General features: G+C 46.7%; 1 protein-coding gene across 1 annotated transcript in view; it reads left to right on the forward strand.

Annotated features, from left to right (window-relative positions):
* The first annotated feature begins 1,569 nt into the window (after positions 1-1,569).
* The window catches only part of LOC140427866 (protein maelstrom homolog), a 96,009-nt gene continuing 73,700 nt past the window's right edge, over positions 1,570-23,878 (forward strand). The window contains exons 1-4 of the mRNA XM_072513671.1: positions 1,570-1,713; positions 8,159-8,257; positions 10,932-11,004; positions 17,948-18,103. Of these exons, the coding sequence (XP_072369772.1) occupies positions 1,582-1,713; positions 8,159-8,257; positions 10,932-11,004; positions 17,948-18,103 (460 nt within the window). The 5' untranslated portion in view covers positions 1,570-1,581. The remainder of the gene's footprint in view (positions 1,714-8,158; positions 8,258-10,931; positions 11,005-17,947; positions 18,104-23,878) is intronic.

The raw sequence follows: 23,878 nt of genomic DNA on the forward strand, positions 1-23,878 counted from the left end.
ATAGGCTCCCTCCACCTCCAACGGACCCGTCGGAGCCTCCGATCCCATTAACGAGTGCAGCATCGTGCTCACATATGCCCCGACGTCCACCCCCTCTGCACCCTCGGGAAGACAAAGAATCCTTAAATTCTTCCTTCTCGCGTTATTCTCCAACACCTCCAGCCTTTCCACACACCTTTTATGGTGTGCCTCATGCATCTCCATCTTCACCACCAGGCCTTGTATATCGTCCTCGTTCTCGGCAGCCTTTGCCTTCACGACCCGAAGCTCCTGCTCCTGGGTCTTTTGCTCATCCTTTAGCCCTTCAATCGCCTGTAATATCGGGGCCAACAGCTCCTTCTTCATCTCCTTTTTAAGTTCTTCTACGCAGCGCTTCAAGAACTCGTGTTGTTCAGGGCCCCATATTAAACTGCCACCTTCCGACTCCATTTTGGTTTGTGCTTGCCTTCCTTGCCGCTGCTCTAAAGGATCCACCGCAATCTGGCCACTTTCCTCTCCTTTTTCCATCCGTGTCCAGGGGGGATTCCCTTCTGGTTTACCGCACAGTGTTTTTAGCCGTTAAAATTGCCGTTGGGGCTCCTATTAAGAGCCCAAAAGTCCGTTCCACCGGGAGCTGCCGAAACGTGCGACTTAGCTGGTCATCGCCGCACCCGGAAGTCAAGATTATTATTGTTAATAATTGCATCATAGAGACAGGAAAACATTGAAGACATTTGTTTCATCTTAGATATTATTTTAGAAAATGCTGATACATAAAGCAGTTTTCATATCTTAGAAGTGATATAACTGCTTGGCCATCAACTTCAATCTCTGGCTAATGTCCCAATCCGATCTTTAAACTCGTCAAAAGCAAAGGTCGCCAAAGTCACCTGCACATAAAAGGATTGGTTCAGAGTTTGGCTCCAGCTATACTGGAACTGTGTGTAATATTTTTAATCTTTTCTCCATCCTGTCAAATATGATAGCTTAATTGCTCCAGATGGTAACAACAGTTTTGTTTTGTTCTATATTGTAGAAGTGACCTAGTTCCGTTTGATAACCCAATTGTTTTGCAGTAGTTAAAATCCAGGCCAAATAACTTTTAAAACTCACACGTACAAAAGAAAAGTATTACAATTTTCGCCCTGATCTCAATCAGCATGTCCAGAATTCCTGGCCATCTCTGAATGCTATTCATATTGCTGCAGCAAAAGATAATATTTTGCAGGCAGTGAAATATTCCCCAGGGTGGGTGGAAAAACATGGGCCAGCAGAATATCTCCTCCAAGTAAAATATTGAACCACGGTGATGGGAAACACTCCTAAGTGGAATTATTCATAGAAACTGAGCAGGATTCGACAGAAAAAAATCACTTTGGGGTGCGGTAAACTTTGGGATGCCGAGGCTGTCTGCTAAAAAGCAAAGTAACAGTGGGGAATGTTCAACCTCAAGTGCAATGATTGCACGGCCCGCGTGCCCAGGATTCCCGCCAATTTGTCCCCGCGTGATCTGGGCGCGGGCGAGGCTGGGTCCGGATTAGACAGGACCGGATCCGGATTATACCGGACCGCTACCTGACTCCGCTCCTTGTCCCGATCACAATGCCGCAGAAAAGGCCGCTGAGAAACCCGTTCTATTTCTTCATGCTAGAGAAGATCCCGGAGCTGAGGCGGCAGGGGCTCCAGGTGAAGGGGCTGAAGGACGCGGCCCCGCTCTGTAGCTCGGCCTGGACGGTAAGGAAAGGCGGCCAGGGGGCGGTGTGGGTCTGAACCCCACCGGGTGGGTGGGTTTCGGAGGCGGCCCCGGCCGTCCACCTCCATATCAATATCCGTGGGCAACCGACAAAACCGGGCAAGTAAACCAGCGGCCCTGGTTCAACAACGTCGAGTCTCCCAAGAAAAAAACAATGGACAAAGACTCCTGTCCAAATCGCTGCTTGAAGAGGTTGGGTCTGGACAATGCGGTTGATGTACTGCTATGTGGCCTTCCAAAAAGCACATGATAAGAATGTCGCACACTCGACCGACTTGTCAGCAAGGCCAAAGTGGATGGACGGGTTATCTGCATTAAGTTTGGCTGTGTGAGTGGAAAACAAGGTTATCAATGAAGGGTTGTTTCTTGGGTTGAGGGAGGTATCCAAGTGTTTTCCCTGGAGTCAGCATTTGGTCCACTTTCTTGATTATTTTTAACGCCCTAGCCATGGTCTTACAGGGCAAAATATGCAGATGAGAAATCCTGGAAGTATTGCGAACTGTCAGGAGGATAGCAATGCACTTCAAGAAGACGTAGGCTGGTGGATTGGGCAGACGTGTGACAGGTGAAATTTAATGTAGAGAAATGTGAAATACATCTTGGTAAGAATTAATTGTATAAAATAAAGGATGCAATCCTAAAAGTGATGCAAAAGGAAGGGAGGTGGGAGTATATGTATAAAAAAATATTGAATGTGGTTGAGCAGTTTGAGAGAGTGGTTAATAAGGCAAAATTGCAAAAGCAAGGAAGTTATATTAAATTGTTACAAAATGGTGGTCTGGCCTCAACTAGAGTATGGAGCTCAATTCCCTGCAGCATGTTTTGGAAGAACAAGGGCATTAGTGAGGGTGCAGGAAATACTTCCTGAATGGTTCCAGGAGTTTGGGGTTGGATCAATAGATTGGAAAAACTGGGGCTTTCCAATTGAGGTTGAGGGAAGATTTGATAATGTTCAAAAATCTAAGGCCTGGACAGAATATAGATTAGAAAGAAACTGTCCCCATCAACAGAAACACCAATGAATGCTGATTTAATGTGAATGGCAAAAGAACCAAAGGGAACATGAAGAAAAACGTATTAAGTGCATGTTTACAGCTTGGGAGCATGATAAAGGCAGATTGAATCTTGCATTCCAAAAATGAATTGGATAGTTATTTAAAGTGGAACAAATTGTAGGGGAAAGGTGAAGAAGTGGAATCAGCTGAGTTCCTGCAAAGACACAAAAGGGCTGAATGGATGCCATTCTATGATTGTAAGATGACTAATATACATTTTTAAAAATTTCATTGGATTTCAGATTTTATGTTTCAGTTTTGTCTTTCTGAGAAACCTGAATCCTAGTGACTTCATATGTGATGTGAAACCTGGTGGTAATGCGGTGGAATTTGCTATTTTTAAGGTTGCAGGTGTGCCTAATGTTCCATCACAGGAGAAACACATCCAAAGTGTAAATTTTGTCAGTGAAATTTTAGGATTGTTTTAAATGAATTCTAGGAGTAGAATATCTATTTTCTTTGTATATCTGAGGGCATTTACCCACAGCAAAATTTAAATATGTATATTTTGGTGCATTTTCCAGGATTTTGTTTCTGCCTTTGGGTTTTCAGTGAGCAGAAGCGTCATTGATTTCTGCCGAACACTTGTCTTCTTCCGCTTGTCAAAAAATTTATATGTTAAATTAATTTGAAAAAGAATGAATGAAGAGGATTTAATTTTAGTTATTTTGCCACCTCTTTTGTTTGTAACCAGTATCTGTTATCTGCAACTCGCCTAGTAAGCTTCCATCTTCATGTGACATATTAAGCAGTTGGTGATCTTGCGTTACTGTTTGCTGTTGTGGTTGTCTTGTGTTGCTAACAAGCAAACTCCTGCGATATGTTGTCCTGGAAACTCAGTTTCATTTTAATAACGTCATAGCCTGACTTTTGGTAGTAATGCATTTGCCATCATTATTCCTCTAAAACTGAGCAACATCTGGAGTCTTCACATGTGCAGTTAAGTGCAGAAAGCTGAATGTTGCCATTGTAATTCTTATGCTTTCTCAATTGTGGCAATTTACATTTTTTTAAAAACCTTGATATTCAGCATCTACCTTTTTAATCAAGGGAGGCCCTTGTTTCTGTGGCTTTGTTAGAGCATTCTACCACTAATCCCATTGCCGTGCACTTTTGTTACCTTGCTGTAGTGTGTTTGGTAGCACTGCTGTATGTAACATGCGTACTCAATCCAGTTGCTGCTGAGGCTTTCTGCAGCTTGATGAAGAAGGCTCAAAGTCGTCCAGAGGTATTGAAAGGTTTATTGAGTAACAGAATTTAACAACTGCGTGAGTTCTTACTTTAAGATCAATACCAGTGGAAAGGTTGTTTATATGCAGTAGCTATGTCTGACCACACTAGTAGCCCTGAGCTAGATCTATGCTCCTGCTCTCGTCACAGTCTTCATGACCGAGAGGCAGAGAGCCGCTTGCCTCTGCTTTTATACCCACCAGTGCTGTCCCCTAGTGATCTTTCAATTTCCCATTAACCCCTTATGTACATACCCATAGAACATAACAGCGCAGTACAGGCCCTTTGGCCCTCGATGTTGCGCCGACCTATGCGCCGTTGAGAATAAACAAGGTATTTAGGGGCTTCTATGGGGATCTGTACAGGTCTGAGCCTCCAGCGAGGGAGGAGGGGATGCGACGATTCCTAGATCAGCTGAGGTTCCCGAGGGTGGGGGAGGAGGAGGTGGCTGGTTTGGGGGCACCGATTGGGCTGGAGGAGCTGGTTAATGGATTGGGGAGCATGCAGACGAGGAAGGCCCCGGGGCCAGATGGGTTCCTGGTTGAATTCTACAGGAAATACATGGACTTGCTGGGCCCGTTGCTAGTGAGGACTTTTAATAAGGCGAGGGAGGGGGGACCTTGCCCCCGACAATGTCCAGGGTGCTGATTTCTTTGATCTTGAAGCGGGACAAGGATCCATTGCAATGTGGGTCTATAGACCGATCTTGCTCCTCAATGTTGACGCTAAGTTGCTGGCGAAGGTGCTGGCTACGAGAATTGAGGACTGTATCCCGGGGGTGATTCATGAGGACCAGATGGGATTTGTGAAGGGTAGGCAGCTAAATACAAATGTGCGGCGGCTCCTCAATGTGATTATGAAGCCCTCGGTGGAGGGGGCAGCGGAGGTAGTGGCAGCAATGGACACGGTGAAGGCCTTGGAGTGGGTGGAGTGGGAGTATCTTTGGGAAGTGTTGTGGCGGTTCGGGGAGGGGTTCATCAGTTGGGTCAGGCTGCTATATAGAGCCCCAGTGGCGAGTGTGGCTACGAACTGACGGAGGTCAGAGTACTTTCGGCTGTACTGGGGGACGAGGCAGGGGTGCCCCTTATCCCCCTTGTTTGCACTAGCAATTGAGCCGCTGGCCATGGCACTGAGGGAGTCCAGGAAACGGAGGGGACTGGTCGGGGGGGGGGGGGAAGAGGAACGCCGGGTGTCATTGTATGCCGACGACCTGTTGTTGTATGTGGTGGATCCAGTAGAGGGGATGGCGGAGGTGATGCGGATCCTTGGGGAGTTTGGGGACTTTTCGGGGTATAAACTCAACGTAGGGAAGAATGACCTCATTGTGGTGCATTCAGGGGACCTGGGAAGGGGGATAGACGAGCTACCGCTGAAGAGGGCGGAAAGGAGCTTTCGGTACCTAGGGATCCAAGTAGCTAGGAGTTGGGGGGGGCCCTGCACAAGCTCAATTTGACATGGTTGGTGGAGCAGATGGAGGAGTATTTTAAAAGATGGGATATGCTGCCACTCTCTCTAGCGGGTAGGGTGCAGTCGGTCAAAATGACGGTCCTCCCGAGGTTTCTCTTTGTGTTCCAGTGCCTTCCCATTATGATCCCCAAGGCCTTTTTCAAACGGGTAAGCAGGGGCATCATGGGATTTGTGTGGGCGAATAAGACCCTGAGGGTGAAGAGTGTTTCTGGAGAGTTGCAAAGGGGGGGGGGGGGGCTGGCACTGCCAAATTTGTGTGGCTATTATTGGGCAGCCAATGTGGCGATGATCCGTAAGTGGGTAATGGAGGGAGAGGGGAGAGGGGCCGGCGTGGAAGAGGCTAGAGATGGTGTCCTGTATGGGCACGAGCCTGAGGGCGCTGGTGACGGCACCGCTGCCGCTCTCGCCGACGAGGTACACCACGAGTCCGGTGGTGGCAGCGACGCTAAAGATCTGGGGGCAGTGGAGGCACAGGGGCAAGGTGGAAGCCTCAGTTTGGTCCCCGATTCGGGAGAATCATCGGTTCATCCCGGGAAGGATGAATGGAGGGGGTTTCGGAGCTGGCATCGGGCAGGGATTAGAAGAATGAGGGGACCTGTTCATCGATGGGACGTTTGCGAGCCTAAGGGCACTGGAAGAGAAGTTTGGGCTACCCTCGGGAAATGCATTCAGGTAAATGCAAGTGAGGGCGTTTGTGAGGTGGCAGGTAAGGGAATTTCCGCTGCTTCCGGTACATGGGATTCAGGACAGGGTGATTTCGGGTGTATGGGTTGGAGAAGGCAATGTTTCGGCGATTTACCAGGAGCTGAAGGAAGAGGAGGAGGCCTCGGTGGAGGAGTTAAAGGGCAAGTGGGAGGAGGAGCTTGGAAAGGAGATAGATGAGTGTCTGTGGGCTGATGCCCTGAGTAGGGTTAATTTTTCCTCCTCTTGCACCACGCTCAGCCTAATACAGTTCAAAGTTACTCACAGAGCGCATATGACAGGGACGAGGTTGAGTAGTTTCTTTGGGGTGGAGGACAGATGTGGGAGGTGCTCGGGTAGCCCAGCAAATAACGTCCATATGTTCTGGTCGTGCCCGGTGCTGGATGGGTTTTGGGAGGACTTAAGGTGGTGAACGCCCGGGTCAAGCCGAGCTGGGGATTGGCATTATTTGGGGTATCGGATGAGCCTGGAGTGCAGGAGGCGAAAGAGGCCGGTATTCTGGCCTTTGCGTCCCTGGTAGCCCGGCGGAGGATTTTGCTACTATGGAAAGATGCAAAGCCCCCTAGTGTGGAAGCTTGGATCAATGACATGGCAGGGTTCATCAAGCTGGAGAGGATAAAGTTTGCCTTGCGAGGGTCTGTGCAAGGGTTCCTCAGGCGGTGGCAACCGTTCCTAGACTATCTTGCGGAGCGTTAGGAGGAGGTCAGCAGTAGCAGCAGCCCAAGGGCGGGGAGGGGGGGTTCTTTTGGGGTGGTGTTTGGGTGAAGGTGGGGGGGTATTCCCTATTTGTGTTCTTAAATGTTATATGGAGGGTTATTGTATATGGGGGAAATCTGATCATTGTGTTCTTGTTTCTTTTTGTTGGGGGGGGGGGCGGGTTTGTTGAAAAATTTGAATAAATATATTTTTTAAAAAAAAGATAGAATCAAGCCATCGCCCTATGACTTTTACTGACATTACCATCACTCACTATCAACATCCTGGGGGTTAAACCATCAACCAGAAACTGGACTAGCCATATACATACTGTGGCTATAAGAGCAGGTCAGAGGCTAGGAATCTTGCGGTGAGTAACTCGCCTGCTGTGAGTAACTCTCCTCCTGACTTCACAAACCCTGTCCACCACTACAAGGCACGAGTCATGGGTATGTTGGAATACTCCCCTGGATGAGTGCAGCATCAACACTTTTTTTTTAAGAAGCTTGATACCATCCAGGACAAAGCAGCCCTTCCACAAACATTCACTCCCTCCACCATCGATGCACAGCAGCAGCAATGTGTGCCATCTACAAGATGCACTGCAGGTACTCACCAAGGCTCCTTCGGGAGTGTGGGATTATCAGGTATTGCAGTACCCGAGAGGCTGAAGACCATTGGTTAAACCTAGGAGTTTACCATTGGCTGTTTGGTATGCAGCTCCGCCCTGACCGGCGGGGTATAAGAACCGGTGCCGTCACAGCAGCCCTCATTCTGTACCGAAGCTGCTGGGGAACAGTTCTAGTCTATTAAAGCCTTCAGTTATGTTACTACCTCGTCTTTAATTGTAATTGATTGTGCATCAGGGAGCACCTTCCAAACCCATGGCCACTGCCATCTAGAAGGACAAGAGCAGCAGATACCTGGGAACACCAGCCCTTGAGGTTCCCCTCCAAGTCGCTCACCATCCTGATTTGGAAATATATTGTTGTTCCTTCACCGTTGCTGGGTCAAAATCTTAGTGTTCCCTCGCTAACAGCACTGTGGGTGTACCTGCACCTCGGGGACTGCAGCGATTCAAGAAGGCAGCTCACCTTTTTTATGGAAAACTAGGGATGGGCAATAAATGCTGGCCTACCCAGTGTCGCCTGCATCCTTTAAATGAATAAACGAAAACATGACCGCTGTTTTTTTACATGATGTATTTAAACCTAGGAGATAATGTGTATATATGCAATCTCTATAGAATGATAATTGCATTTATTTTCTGTTGAAGTCACTGACCGCGCTGGAAAAAGAGAAATTTGCACAGATGGCCGATCAGTGGAAAGCTGAGAAAAGCAATAAGTCGTTGAGCGAACCTACAAAAAAACAGGTCAGCATGTTTCTGTTTGTACCCACCCAGGAGATGGTTTTGTTTTAAAATAAAATCCAACAGTGTTTTCTGCTTCTGACTGAAGGCATCCTGTGTTTTTCTCTCATTAATTGCAAGATGTCAGGCCTTTTTGCTCAACTTTCATCGCATTAAAGTAGATTTTATTTTTATCATTTATTGGTCAAATTAGCCTTGCAGAAGTCCGTGCCTTTGAATTAAATAGAAGATTACATTTTTCTCTTAATTTCTAATACCATTTGAATGTGCTATTGGAAATCACGCCACTCCCAGAGGTGAGTTTTCACTGTGAATACTTTGACTGCAGTATAACTGCTGATCACAGAAGTTGACTTAAAGTTCACAAATTTAATGTCTGCTCATTTCTAATATTAGAAAGAGGAATGATGTGCAGCACGGTGGCACAGTGGTTAACACTGCTGCCTCATGGTGCTGAGGACCCTGGTTCGATCCTGGCCCCAGGTCACTGTACATGTGGGGTTTGCACATTCTTCTCGTGTCTGCGTGGGTCTCACTCCTAAATCCCAAAAGATGTGCAGGGTAGGTGAATTGGTCATGCTAAATTGCCCTTTAATTGGGGGTGAATAAGTTGGGTACTCCAATTTAAAAAAAAAAAAAAAAGAGGACTGATGATTCTTTCAACTCTCTCTCCAAATGAGAAGAAAATGGCAGATGAAGGCTGGTGAGAATAAGCAATGCACCTTTATTTGAAGTAAACAAGCAAAGGGCTCTACTTTCTCTGAAGTGAGTGGGATGAATGTTATTTGCTGCATTTCCAGAAATGCAGATAATTGTAATGCCTGGTATAACTAGCCATTTGTCTTGACTGACATTTATACCTCCTGAAATAGATTGTTGCTTTCCATCTGTGTTTTCAAGTGGGATAGCATTAATACTCCACAGACAGAGAGTTTTCCAATCAGAATGAAAGTATTCAAAAAGGGTTTTTGGACCGGGGAAAGTAAAAAAAATAATAGATCGGTTGTTGGTTCAGTAGACATTTGACGAGTTGAAAGTTTCCTTTCATGTAAGCCTTCGATGTAGGAGTAAAAGACAACCTAGCTTCCCAGGATACTGCATTTCGTGAAGGAGTTGGTTTTGCCAACTTTCCTGCTCCATCTCAGCAGCAAGACTTTCAGCTGCTGTGGCCCTACCCTCTCTGGTATACCCTGCTACATCCCAACACTCGATCTCTCCTCTGCTTTGAAAAGCGTGCCAAAATTCAAGCTCTTCAACCAAACCTTTGGTTACTTTTAGCAATTTTTCTCCCAATGCATTCAGCATTTATTTTGCCTTAATGTTGAACACTCGGATGCTTTATTTGATTAAGTTTTTAAAAAATTCATTTTTTTATGGAATGTGGGCTTCGCTGACTAGACCAGCATCTGTGCCCATCCTTAATCACCCTTGAGATCGTGGTGGTGAGCTGCCTTCCGCTGCAGACCATGTGGTGTAGGTAAACCTATTGTGCTATTAGGGAGGGAGTTCCAGGATTCTGATGCAGCAACAGTGAAGGAATGGCGATATATTTCCAAGTTGCCGTTAAGATGATGAGTGACTTGGAGGGGAACCTCAAGGTGATGATGTTCCCCATGTATATGCTGGCCATGTCCTTCTAGATGGTAGTCGTTGTGGGTTTTGAAGGCACTGCCTAAGGAACCTCGGTGAGTGTTGTTGGAGCTGCACTCATCCACTTCAGTGGGGAGCATTCCATCACACCTGACTTGTACCTTGTAGGTGGTGGACAGGCTGTAGGGAGCCTGGAGGTGAGTTACTTGCCACAGGATTCCTAGCCTCTGACCTGCTCTTGATGCCACAGTATTTATGTGGCTAGTCCAGTTTAGTTTGTGGTCAATAGTAACCCCCAGGATGCTGATGGTGGGGGGGTTCAGTGATCGTATTGCCATTGAACATCATAGGGCCATTGTTTGATTCTCTCTTATTGGCGATGGTAATTTCCTGGCACTTTTGTGGCACAAACGTTACTTGCCACTCGTCAGCCCAAGCCTGGATATTGCCCAGGTCTTGCTGCATTTGCAGGTGGACTTATTGTCTGAGGAGTGGCGAATGGTGCTGAACATCATGCAATCATCAGCAAAGATCCCCACATCTTGCCTTATGATGGATGGAAGGCCAATGATGAAGCAGCTGAAGATGATTGGGCCTAGGACACTACCCTGAGGAACTCCCTGCAGTGATGGGATGTTATCTGGAAGGTACGATTCCTTGAGTATAACTATGTCAGGCTGTTGCTTGATTAGTCTGAGACCGCTCTTCCAATTTTGCCAAGCCCCCAGATGTTAGAAAGGAGAACTTTGCAGGGTCGGCAGGGCTGGGTTTGCTGTTGTTTCCAGTGTCTAGGTTGATGCAGGGTGGTCCATCCTGTTTCTTTCCTTTTTTATTTTTTTTAGCGGTTTGATACAACTGAGTGGCGTGCTAGGTTATTTTAGAGTCAGCCACATTGTTGTGGATCTGGAGCCACACGTAGGCCAGACCAGACCAGATGAGGACTGCAGATTTCCTTCCCGAAAGGACATTAGTGCATTTTGTTATGTATTACTGTGCCTAATTAACCTCCTGAATGGATACCATAGTTCTAAGCAGGCATTGTTTTGTACCAGCTCTCTCAATAATTTGTTATTTTTTTCTCTTACAGTTACAGAACCCCATTATCTCTGTAACAGCAAAAGGAATGAAAAATCCACCTGCGTCCTGGTCTAGTGATGAAGGTAGATCATAAGAGCTGTGCAATCTGATCTTTATGTTTAAAAGTAAAGGTATTTATTTTTACCATTGAAGTAATCATAAACTTATTTCCTTTTGTGATGGTATTTCTTTGTTCATACACTAGCTTCGCTGATGTGGCCAGCATTTATTATTCACCCTGAATTACTTATGATAAGATGGTGGTGAATTGCATCTTGAACAGCTACAGTCCGTGCAGTGAAGGTATTGCCACTGTATTCCCAAATCAGGATGGTGTTTTCCTTTGGAGGGAACTTAAAAGGTAGTAGTGTCCCCCTGCACAGTCTGCCCTTGCCCCAAGTGGTAGAAGTCATGGGTTTGCAATTCGTCAAACCGTAGTGAATTGCTGAAGTGCATCCTATAGATGGTACACACTGGAGCCAATGTTTTCTTTTATTCTTTCTTGGATGTCAGCACCACTGGCAAAGCCAGCATTTGTTGTCCATCCTACAGTGGGTAGCACTGTTGTTTCACAGCTCCAGTTCCCAGGTTCGATTCCTGGCTTGGGTCAATGTCTGAGCGGAATCTGCATGTTCTCCCTGTGTCTGCGTGGGTTTCCTTCGGGTACTCTGGTTTACTCCCACAAGTCCCGAAAAACGTGCTGTTAGGTAATTTGGTCATTCTGAATTCTCCCTCTGTGTACCCAAACATGCTCGCAGTGTTAATGTAAGCCTACTTATGACAATAAAGATTATTATTATAATTACGCATGGAAAGTGATGTTAATTGCCTCCTTGAACCATTGCAGTCCATGTGGTGCAGGTATATCTACAGTGTGCCCATGGTGGAGGACCAATCAAACAGGCTGATTTTTCCTCCGTATAGTTGAGCAAGAAGCTCAAGAAGAGTTGCTGGAGCTGCTCTCATCCAAGCAAGTGGGAAAATATTGTGCCTAAGAGATAGTAAACAGGCTTTGGGGAATTAGAAGATGGGTAACTTATCACAGAATTCCCAGCCTCTAACCTCTTTTAACCACACTATATGGCTGGATCAATTATGTTTCTGGTCAGTGATGTCTCCAAAGGTATTGACGGTGAGGAATTTCACAATTGAATATGAAGGAGAGGTGCTTAATCTCTCTTGTGGAAAATATTAATTGAATGCCACTCCTGTGGCATGAATGTTACTAAGCTAGCTGACCTCAACAGGAGTAGCAGCTGGGGTCTTGCAGTTGTGTTGAGAGTTATAGGGAAGAGATTATAAAGTGATTTCCACACATTAAATACTGTTCCATTATTCACCAGAACTACTAATGAAATGAATTTAAAAATGAGGGCTCCCATTTAAGACCTACATGACAAATTTTATTTTGAAGGTCGTGAATCTTTGGAACCCTCTTTACCCAGAGAGTAATGGAGGCCAGGTCAATTAGTATTATTAAAGCAGAGGTAGATAGATTTTTGATCAACAAGGGAATCAAAGGTTATCGGCGATAGGTGGAATGTGGAGTTGAAGTCACGATCAGATCAACCGTGATATTAAATGGCGGAGCAGGCTTTCGGGGCCAAATGGCCTCCTACTGTTCCTAATTTATATGTTGGTACACATGTTCGAAAAGAACAACTGAGCCGTACCTGCTAGCCACCGAGACTACGGCTAGAATTTTCCCCAAATCTGACAAGTCGTCAGGTCCCTCACCACCCAAAGACTAGAGTTAACTGCGCCCCGGCATGGACATCATGACTGGTGTTTATTTTTACCGGCTGGGTGAGATGATGCGGTGAGGGCAGAAGAGTGACGTCAATCCCTATGATTCCATTCAAATTTATATTTTATTTATATATATATATATATATCCTGGATGTGAACCTGATCGTGTCATTGGAGGGTCGCTGGCGCAAATCCAATTTTGGCCCCCTCCGAGATTTAGCAGCTATTACGGGATTTTCACTTGCGGCTAGCATAGCCGCTAGACCGTGGCCTATGATCTGAATATTGCAGTCAGCAGCAAACCTTTGGGGAAGAAAAGCTGCCCAAAAAGTTGTATCTGGTTCTAGAGCACAAATATCCTCTACTTCAATGTAATTTTTAAGTATGGCACTTCCTGTTAAGGATCTATGATATCCAGTGACAAAGCTGAATGGCCAATCAGATTGCAGAATTCTCAGACATCTGTTCATTTCTGCTCCACTTGAACCCCCTTCCAACTTTCCTCATCTAAATCCTATTAATGTGGCCTTCTGTTCATTCTCCCTGATATGAATGCACCTATACCATTCACTTCAGCCACTCCTTGTCATAGTGAGTTTCACATTTTCACCATTCATTGGGTAAAGAAGTTTTTCTGAATTTTCTTTTTTTTTCATTATTATTTTATGTTGATGGCATATAGTTCTGCTCTTGCCAACAGAGGTAGCATTTTCTTTCTGTATCCACTCTACCAAAAATTTCATAATTTTAAAGTTTCTATTAATTCACCCCTCAGCCTTTATTTTTCAAGAAAAAGGATACTCAACCTGTTCATTCTCCTGAAATGCATACCCATGTATTTCTGGTATCATCCATGTAAATCTTGTCCCCCGCACCCCCACACCAACCTCCTAAAGTCCCCTGCTTACCTGCCATGCCCACCCCCTTCCAACTACCTTTTCAAGCCCTCCACCCTCCTTTCATGGGCATGGCCTTCCTCGGGACCTGATCATAGGCAGTGGCACTCCCTGGCAAAGCTGCCACCTTGGCAGTGCCAAGATGCAGGCTGGGCGGTGCCAGCGTTCCAGGGGGCGGGTCAGGTTGCCACCCTGCACTATCACTATCCACCCAGGGACCTCTGATGACCTGGGAGACCCACCAGGTGCAGTTCCACCTGGTACACGTTTGTGTGGACCAGCACTGAACAGCACCTGGCTGCAGTCTCGCTGGGGAGGCTGGCAGATCCCTGAGAGGCCAGTAGATCCTGGGTACGCTCGCCTGAGTAGGTTTAAATCCTACTTAGGCAAGTGCCGTTTGGTCACGATCCTTTTGGATGTGATTCCGACACTTCACGGGACTTTGGTATATTCCGCGAGGCGTGAAGGCTGCCGGGAAGCCCGGGAAGACTTTCCCGGCATTACTGGTCTCACTCGAGCACCTTGCAGCCAGAAGATTGTGCCTGACGTCTCTACTTTTTTTATTTTATCCCTCTCGATATGAACCCTGGTGCTTGGTTTTCTTTCTTTTATGGCTTTGCTAACCCATGATGCAACCTTTGGTGATGCCGCATTTTGTACTCCAAGATCCCTTTGTACCTCTACCTCACCTACAGTTGCACCTTCCAAAAAATAATTGATCTCCCGATTCTTCCTATCAAGATATGCTACCACATATTTATTCGTTGATCTTCATTTACCAATTATTGTGCAAGTTTTTTTTTAGTGACATTATGCAGTTTTCTGCAGTCCTCCTCCGTATTGACCCACCACCACCGCCCCAAAACCCAGCAATTTAATGCCACCTGCACATTTAGTAATTGTGGGCGTGATTCAACCAAGATATTTCTAAAATGTCATTTTGGGCGGGTTTGACGGGATGTCTCACCGGCCTTTTGGGTGAGATCCACACCACTAATCATTTTTTGGGGCCTTGGAGAGTTTCTCCCTGGTCGAGCCCACACTTGAAAGGTTTTCAGCACTGGGGAGCTGAGATCGACTCCACCAAGATCAGGACACCATTTTGAAAGGGTGTCCCGATCTCTAAGCGAGCTTGAGGGACCCCCACTCTTCACACCCCAACCATTGCTAGGCCCCATCATACCTATTTTTCACCTCACCCTTCATATCCCCCTTTTTTCATGGGTATGGCCTCCCTCAAGCCCTGGCAGGGTCCCCTAGGCACCCAGGCAGTGCCAGAGGGACATCCAGGCGGCCACGCTGCCCTGTCCCTGACCATCCAGGAGTCTCCAAAGGACTGGGAGGACCCCCCAGATGCCATTAGGCCTGGTCCACTTTTGGGTGGTCCAGTACTAAATGGTGCCTGGTCCTGACCGCTGGCCAGGCTATTAGTTCCCAGGCCCCCGCAAAATCCGGCACAGGCATATTTAAATGAGCATGGACGCGATCCAGATCGTAACATCTCTCGAGGTTCAGAATCTCGCAGGGTTAAGCATTTGAAAACCTTGCGAGAAGCCTCTTAGGAGATTCATTGGCCTTGTCGCGTCCAACCTGGTGGTAAATCGCGCCATTTATTTTGATTCCAAAGTCTAAATCGAGTATCTCTGACCTTATTCATTATTCTATTATGGGAACCTTATTGAAGGACTTTTGAAAATCCAGATAAATCGCCTCTGCATTGTCTACTCTCTCATCACCAAAATATTCAGTAATGTTGGTCAAGCTAGATTTTCCCATTTGAAATCCACGTTGACCATTCATTATTTTGTCTGTTTCTAGATGTTCTCTTATTTTTTGACTCAAATAGCGATTTCATTATTTTTCCTACCACTGATAAACTGAGTGGTCTGTAATATCCTGGATATGTCTGTCACCCTTCTTAAATATAGATATTAACCATCTACCAGTCTTCTGGCACTACGCTTTGTCAGATACATCAAGTATGTGTAGTATTGCCCTGCTATCTTTTTCCTAGATGTTTTTGAAAACAAAAATGCATGATGCAATCTATTCTTACTCGGGGGTTTATCCTCTTTTGAATTTTGATTTGTTTATTTAATCCTTTTTTAGATTTAAACGGCACTTGTATTACTCATCATATCATCCAATATCTACCTGTTTTATCAACCTGGTAAATACCAAAGTGAAATAATTATTTAATATTTCTGCCAACTCTTATCATTCCCTGTAGTACTTGCTATCCTATCCGTCCTTTAATGGACTGATTCCAATCCCAGCTTTTTTTTAAACTGATGTGCCTTTAAAATATTTTACTATTTTGTTTTATGTTCCTTGATGATTTAATTTCGTACACATATCATCGTACTAAAAGTGAAATATTGCAACATATACAGGGGTTGAGGGAGAAATGTAAATATCAGAATACAATTAAAAAAAAAAAAAAAAAAAATCTGCAATTTTAAAATATTCTGATGAAATAAGACTGCACTTGTAAGATGTGTTTCTTCAGGGCCACAGAGGTTTTCAGCATTAATTATGACTTGGTGCATTATGTGTGATTGAACAAGGCGTAACTTTTTAAGTAATCCTGCAGAAAGAAAGGTTTAGCAAAATTGACGTCCACAACAAATCAGTGATTTCTGATTGACTCCATTTGTGAAACCTGCAGAGCATACCTTAACTGGATATTATTGACAGCAACTTCCTGATTTCTGCTTTTGATTGTGCATATGTGGATTCCAGAAGTTTTACAGATTAATAATGAGTGATAGCCTCTGGGCCATAACGAGTGATGATAGCCTCTGGGCCATAACTTCAACTTCAATAATTGGAAAATTTGTTTCAGCAACAGTAATGTATCAAAATAACCTAACAAATGAAAGCCATCAGTGCTTAAGAAGCGGTAGATCTAGCCTGAACAACCTCCTGGATATATATTTTTTTGTTGGCGTGACATCCAAAATGAATGGGGGCTGGGGGGGGAAGAAAGGAAAGAACCAAGTGAATAACCTCTAAAGAGCCCTTGATCAAAATGTTGCATGAGAAACCTTTTTTTTTTTTACAAGTTAAGGCCATGAACAGTAAGTTTAAAAGATTGATGTGGGTTAATAAGGGAAGAAAATAGACTAATTGTAAAAGGAGGTATGTGTAAGATACTGTATGGGGAGCTAGAATTTGCTGATGGGAAGTTGAATTTAAACTTGGACTCGGCTGATGCATCCAGAAATATGAGGCACCATTAAACAAAATAAATATGATGCTGATTTTTTTTACACTGGAAAATCAGTTGAGCTTAATTATCTAAAAAAGTACAGAATACTCTCATCAGATTGTAACTTGCAGTGCTGCGCCCAGTTGCTGCAACATAAGCAAATCCTTCAGGCCCTGGGTGGAGTGTTGTACAGTGGTAAACAAAAAGTCTGACTAACAATGGAAAAGGAAGAGCTATGAATAAGAAGCTAGGAGTGTGGGCTCCGAAGCTGTAGATGGTAAGGTTGGTGCATAGAAATTAGTTGTATTTGTTAAATTAGCATATTTAACCTAACCATGCAGAGACAGACTTTACCGCTTCTTTCAAAATACCGCCTCTTTCAAAATGATCAAATACCACATGTAATAATTAGAAAGTGTTGATTATTAATAGTAATGTGTGTAAAGTGGCAGTGGCAAGTTTACTATTGGCTGATCAACGTTATGATGATCGAGGAAGGTAAGCTGTTTTCATGATGGTTCAGTGACAGTTGTAACTTTAGTATGAGTTTAAGCTGGATTGCCACAATTGTTTCATATTCGCAAAAATGCATTGGGTGGGCCTTTTGCCAAAAGACAATAATTAGCTAGAATTCATGACATATGCATTGACTGGCCTTGTAATCATAATCTTTATTGTCACAAAGTAGGCTTACATTAACACTGCATTGAAGTTACTGTGAAAAGCCCCTTGTCGCTACATTCCAGCACTTGTTCGGGTACACGGAGGGGGAATTCAGAATGTCCAAATTACCGAACAGCATGTCTTTTGGAACTTGGAGCACCTGGAGGAAACCCACGCAGACACAGGGAGGACGTGCAGACTCCGCACAGCCAGTGACCCAAGCCGGGAATCGAACCTGGGACCCAGGCACTGTGAAGCAACAGTGCTAACCACTATGCTACCGTGCCGCCCATCTGTTCATCTGTGTATTTGAATCAGTTGCTTTTGAAATACGCTTTGTAATTGTGATTGATTTTTTAAATATACTCTTTTTATACACTTTTCATATCTTGGCTTTTTAAACAATATGGCTTTGTGAAATAATTCAATTTAGTTTAATAGCTACCTTGTGTAAAACTGCTATGCAGTTAATGGTGACAATCACAAATATTTTTCCTTCTCCCAAAGGCGTTTGTGATGACGTTTTCCATTTTATCAGTTTCTTGAGCCTGGCAGATCTTCCTCCAAGCTGTGAACAACGTTTCCTTCCTTGTGAAATGGCTTGTGTTAAATATTCCTTAAAGAATGGCATCATCGATGAATTTCATTGCTTCATAGATCCAGGTGAGTGATTATCCTTTTTGTTCTATATTAATGGAATATGGGAGATGTAGGGTTGTTTTTGGAATGGAAGCAGTTTATAATGGATTCTTCATTACCAAAATGGCTATACCATTATTTACCAAACACAACCATTTAAAAAAAAAAAAAAAAAAGCAAGCAAACAGGAATGCAAATAATCAAAACAAATACGTTTTTGAAGAAGTCGATGAACGGCTGCCATCTCCGGGCAGAACGGCTGCCATCTCCGGGCAAACCCCATCTCATACCCTCTCAGGATGAACTTTATCTTCTCCAGCCTGAGGAACTCGGCGCTCACCCAAACCCCCGGTTTCAGTGGTCCTGGGTTCCGCCATTCCAATAAGATCCGTCTCCGGGCTACCAGGGAGGCAAAGACCAAGACATCGGTCTCTCTTGCCCCCTGGAATCCCGGGTCTTCTGACACTCCAAAGATCGCCACTTCTGGATTCAGGACCGACATCACCGTCAAGACTTCTGGCATAACGTCGGCGAAAAACTGCCAGAATCCCTCAAGCTTTGGGCAGGCCCAAAACATGGGAACATGATTCACGGGCCCACCTGCGCTCCGCCCACACCTATCCTCCACCCCTTCGAAAAAACTTGCTCATCCTGGCCACAGTCATATGTGCCCAGTGCAACACTTTGAATTGAATAAGGCTAAGCCTAGCACACGGAAAGGATGTATTGACTCTCCTCAAAGGTTCCTCCAACAACCCAGCTTCCAACCCCGTCCCCAGCTCTTCCTCCCACTTACGGTTCGCTATCCCTATCGGGGCTCCCTCCCAATCCATTAACTCTTTATAAATTTTCAAAGTCACATCATTGAAGCCTACTTGTGACAAGCTATTATTATTATTATTATTATTATTATTATTATTATTAATATTATTATTAATAAATTTCTTTAAAAAAACGAAAGGTTTTCATAAAATATCAATAAGAAAATGAAAAAAAAAACAACCGAACAGGGTTAAGTACAAAACACAGTCCAGAAAAGCAACCCTCCATAACCCCTTTCTCCCCCCCCCCCCCCCCGTACATAAATAATAAATTAACATTAACACCCCGACTTAATACAACAAGTATATACACCCCCTCAGACCCTCCAGTGTAAATAACAAAATCAAAAAAATAAAGTGACCGCCCCCCCCCCCCCCCCCAAGCGCTCCTTGTGGGGCCCTAATGGAGATCAGCTCTCCCCTCACCACCGCCTTCAGTGCCTCCCATACCATCCCCACTCGGACCTCCCCGTTGTCGTTGGTCTCCAAGTACCTCTCTATACTTCCTTGGACCCGCTCGCTCACCTCCTCGTCCGCCAACAGCCCCACCTCCAAGCGCCACAGCGGGCGCTGGTCCCTCTCCTCCCCCATCTCCAAGTCCACCCAATGCGGGGCGTGGTCCGAAATGGGTATTGCCGAATACTCGGTATCTTCTACTCTCGCTATCAGCGCCCAACTCAAAATGAAAAAGTCGATTCGGGAATAAGCCTTATGGACATGTGAGAAGAATGAAAATTCCCTCGCCCCCGGCCTTGCAAATCTCCAAGGGTCCACCCCTCACATCTGGTCCATAAACCCCCTCAGCACTTTAGCCGCCGCCGGTTTCCTACCCATCCTAGACCTGGAGCGATCCAGTGCAGGATCTAGCACCGTGTTAATGTCTCCTCCCATTATCAGGCCCCCCCACTTCCAAGTCTGGGATCCGACCCAACATGTGCCGCATAAAATCCGCATCGTCCCAGTTCGGGGCATACACATTGACCAGTACCACCCTCTCTCCCTGCAACTTACCACTTACCATTATGTACCTACCGCCATTATCTGCCACAATGCTCGACGCCTCAAACGACACCTTTCCCACCAAAATCGCCACCCCTCGATTTTTGGCATCCAGCCCCGAGTGAAACACCTGACCTACCCACCTTTTCCTCAATCTTACCTGGTCTGCTACCTTCAGGAGTGTCTCCTGAAGCACAGCCACAGCCGCCTTGAGCCCCTTCAGGTGCGCGAACACGCGGGCCCAATTAACCGGCCCATTCACTCTCCTTACATTCCAGGTTATCAGCCGGATCAGGGGGCTACCCTCCCCCGCCGACTAGCCATGACCCCTCCTCGGCCAGCTACGCGCCCGCAGCCCACACCCGGCCCGTTCCCCACAGCGGCATACCCCCGTCTCTACTCTCTCCCCCCCTCCCCGCTCCAGCTCCTCCTTGACCATAACTCGATCCGATTTCCCCCCCGGGCTAGGACCCATCCTAGCTGATTTACTCCCCCCATTGCACTTCCGCAAGTCTGCTGACCCCGGCCACTCCTGCCTCTCCTTCGACTCCTCCCATTGTGTGGCACACCCTCCTCTCCCGTCCCCATCCATAGGCTCTCCCCCTCCCCCTTCTGTTCTAAGCGTGGGAAAAAGCCCGCGCTTTCCACCCTCCAAGCCCCGCCACCTCTGACGCAGCTCCTTTTACAGGCCCGGTCCCCTGACTCGGGCCTCCCCCTCCCCCGCGGGGCCCCATCTCACCTCCAAGAGACCCCCCGACCAACCCAACCAAGACAGTGCCCAACCCGCCCCAGCGGGAAAAAACACAAAGAAAAGAAACCCGGAACAATACAAAGCCCCCCCCTCCGAAACAAAAATAAACATAGCATATCAACCGCAGTCCCCAATCGCCCGTCCCAACCCTCAATCTGTGTCCAGCTTCTCGGCCTGAACAAAGGCCCACGCCTCCTCCGGAGACTCAAAATAATGGTGCCGGTCCTTGTAGGTAAACCCACGGTCGCGCCGGCTGCAACATGCCAAACTTCACCCCCTTCCTGTGCAGCTCCGCCTTCGCTCGATTGTACCCGGCCCCCCTCTTTCGCCACCTCTGCACTCCAGACTTGATATATCCGAACCTCCGCGTTCTCCCACCTGCTGCTCCTCTCCTTCTTGGCCCACCTGAGCACACACTCCCGATAGCCGAACCGATGGAACCTCACCAGCACCGCCCGCGGAGGCTCGTTAGCCTTGGGCCTCCTTGCCAGCACTCTATGCGCCCCTTCCAGCTCCAGGGGCCCCTGGAAGGACCCAGCTCCCATCAGCGAGTTCAACATGGTGACCACTTAGGCCCCCACGTCCAGCCCCTCCGGGAGGCCCAGAATCCACAGATTCTTCCGCCTCGACCGATTCTCCATCGCCTCAAACCGCTCCTGCCATTTCTTGTGGAGCGCCTCGTGCGCCTCCACCTTTACCGCCAGGCCTAAGATCTCGTCGTCATTGTCAGAGATCTTTTGTTGAGCCTCGTGGATCGCCACTCCCTGGGCCGTCTGTGTCTCCAGCAGCTTATCAATAGACTCCTTCATTGGCTCTAGCAGGTCCGTTTTAATCTCTCTGAAGCAGCGCTGGATACCCTCCTGCTGCTCTTACGCCCACTGCATCCACGCTGCCTGGTCTCCGCCCGCCGCCATTTTGTCCTTCTTCACTTGCACCTTCTTCGGGTCCACCACCACCTTTTTTGTCGCCCCTCTCCTAGTTGAAGCCATATACTAACGGGGAGCTGTTGTAGAGTCCTTCCCACACCGGGGAAACGTCGAAAAAGTGCAGTTGGGGGCCCTGAAAAGAGCCCAAAAGTCCGTTTTCACAGGAGACCCGAATGCCAGCAAAAACAGCGCGGGAGCAGAGAGAGCCGGGACAGCGAAAACAGTGCCGGAGGAGAGAGCCGGGAGATTTAAAAAGTGCGGGAGGAGAGAGCCGGGACAGCGAAAACAGCGCGGGAGCAGAGAGAGCCGGGGCAGCGAAAACAGCGCCGGAGGAGAGAGCTGGGAGATCTAAAAAGTGCGGGAGGAGAGAGCCGGGACAGCGAAAACAGCGCGGGAGCAGAGAGAGCCGGGACAGCGAAAACAGCGCCAGAGGAGAGAGCCGGGAGATTTAAAAAGCGCGGGAGGAGAGAGCCGGGACAGCGAAAACAGCGCGGGAGCAGAGAGAGCCGGGACAGCGAAAACAGCGCCGGAGGAGAGAGCCGGGAGATTAAAAAAGCGGGGGAGGAGAGAGCCGGGACAGCGAAAACAGCGCGGGAGCAGAGAGCCGGGACAGCGAAAACTGCGCCGCAGGAGAGAGCCGGGAGATTTAAAAAGCGCGGGAGGAGAGAGCCGGGACAGTGCTGGGGGAGGTGAGTGCACAAAAGGTGTGGCAGGAGTGCCTTTAGTCACGGAGTGCTGATTGGAACAGAATGCATCTGAGTTTAGGTGAGTGACTGAGTTTGGGTGAGTGGCCAGAGAGGGCTGTGTTTTTGTTGGTGTTTGGGTTTATCCTTGAGGTTATATAAAAAAAATTTTTTTAAATTAAAAATATTTAAATTAATTAACTAGTTGAATATGTCTGGACAGGTGATGTGCTGTTGCTGTATGATGATGGAGCTGATGGATCCCATTGAGACCGTCAGTGACCACATCTGCAACAAGTGTTGGCTGCTCGAGGAATTTCGGCTCAGAATTGATGAGCTGGAGACCGAGCTGCACACACTGCGGCACATCAGGGAGGGGGAACATTACCTGGACGCTTTGTTTCAGGAGGCAGTCACACCCGGTAGAATAAGTTCTGTTAATTCGGACAGTGGTCAGGGACAGAGTGGTGTGACTGCAAGGGAGGCAGGTAGGGGGATCCTGAGTTGAGGAGTCTCAGCCCTTGACCTTGTCCAACAGGTGTGAGGTACTTGCTCCCTGTGTGGATGAGGAAGAGGGGTGTAGGGAGGATGCGTTGACTGACCACTGCACCGTGGTACAGAAAGCCATTCAAGAGGGGGGAGCAAAAAGACAAGTGGTAGTTGTAGGGGACTCTATAATTGGGGGGATTGATGGCATCCTTTGTAAGCCAGATCTAGAGTCCCGCATGGTATGTTGCCTGCCCGGTGCCAGGGTGAGGGACATCTCTGATCGGCTTGAAAGGATTTTGGAGAGGGAGGGGGAGGATCCCGTTGTTGTGGTCCATGTTGGGACTAACAACATACGTAAGACTACGAAAGAGGACCTGTTTGGGGATTATCAAACACTAGGGACTAAATTAAAGAGCAGGTCCTCCAGGGTTATAATCTCTGGATTACTACCCGAGCCACGTGCCAATTGGCATAGGGTTGAGAAAATTAGAGAAGTTAACACGTGGCTAAAGGAGTGGTGCGGGAAAGAGGGATTCCATTTCATGGGGCATTGGCATCAGTACTGGGGCAGGAGGGACCTGTACCATTGGGACGGTCTTCACCTGAACCATTCTGGGACCAGTGTTCTAGCGAATAGGATAAATAGGTTGGTCACAAGGACTTTAAACTAGCAAGTTGGGGGGAAGGGAAGTGTAAAGCTATGGACAGTATAATGGTTAATGGAGATCAAGGCAGCAGGTTACGTGACAGGTTATTATGTAGAGATATGGGTTCTAAGACAAGGAAAATTAGGAGAAAGGGAAAGAGGAAAAATAAATTGCGAAAAGTTACTGATCAAGGTGTTAGGATTCATAACAAAGACATAAAAAACAGCATAAGTGTACTTTACCTGAATGCTCGTAGTATACGAAATAAGGTAAATGAGTTGATGGTGCAAATCATCGTGAATGACTATGATTTAGTGGCCATTACTGAACCATGGTTAAAAGATGGTCACGACTGGGAGTTAAATATCCAAGGGTATCAGACTATACGAAAGGATAGAATGGACGGTAAGGGCGGTGGTGTAGCTTTGTTGTTTAAGGATGGCATCCGGGCAATAGTAAGGGATGATATTGGTGCTATGGAGG

The sequence above is a fragment of the Scyliorhinus torazame genome, chromosome 8, assembly GCF_047496885.1.
Source record: "Scyliorhinus torazame isolate Kashiwa2021f chromosome 8, sScyTor2.1, whole genome shotgun sequence".
NCBI classification, from domain to species: domain Eukaryota; kingdom Metazoa; phylum Chordata; class Chondrichthyes; order Carcharhiniformes; family Scyliorhinidae; genus Scyliorhinus; species Scyliorhinus torazame.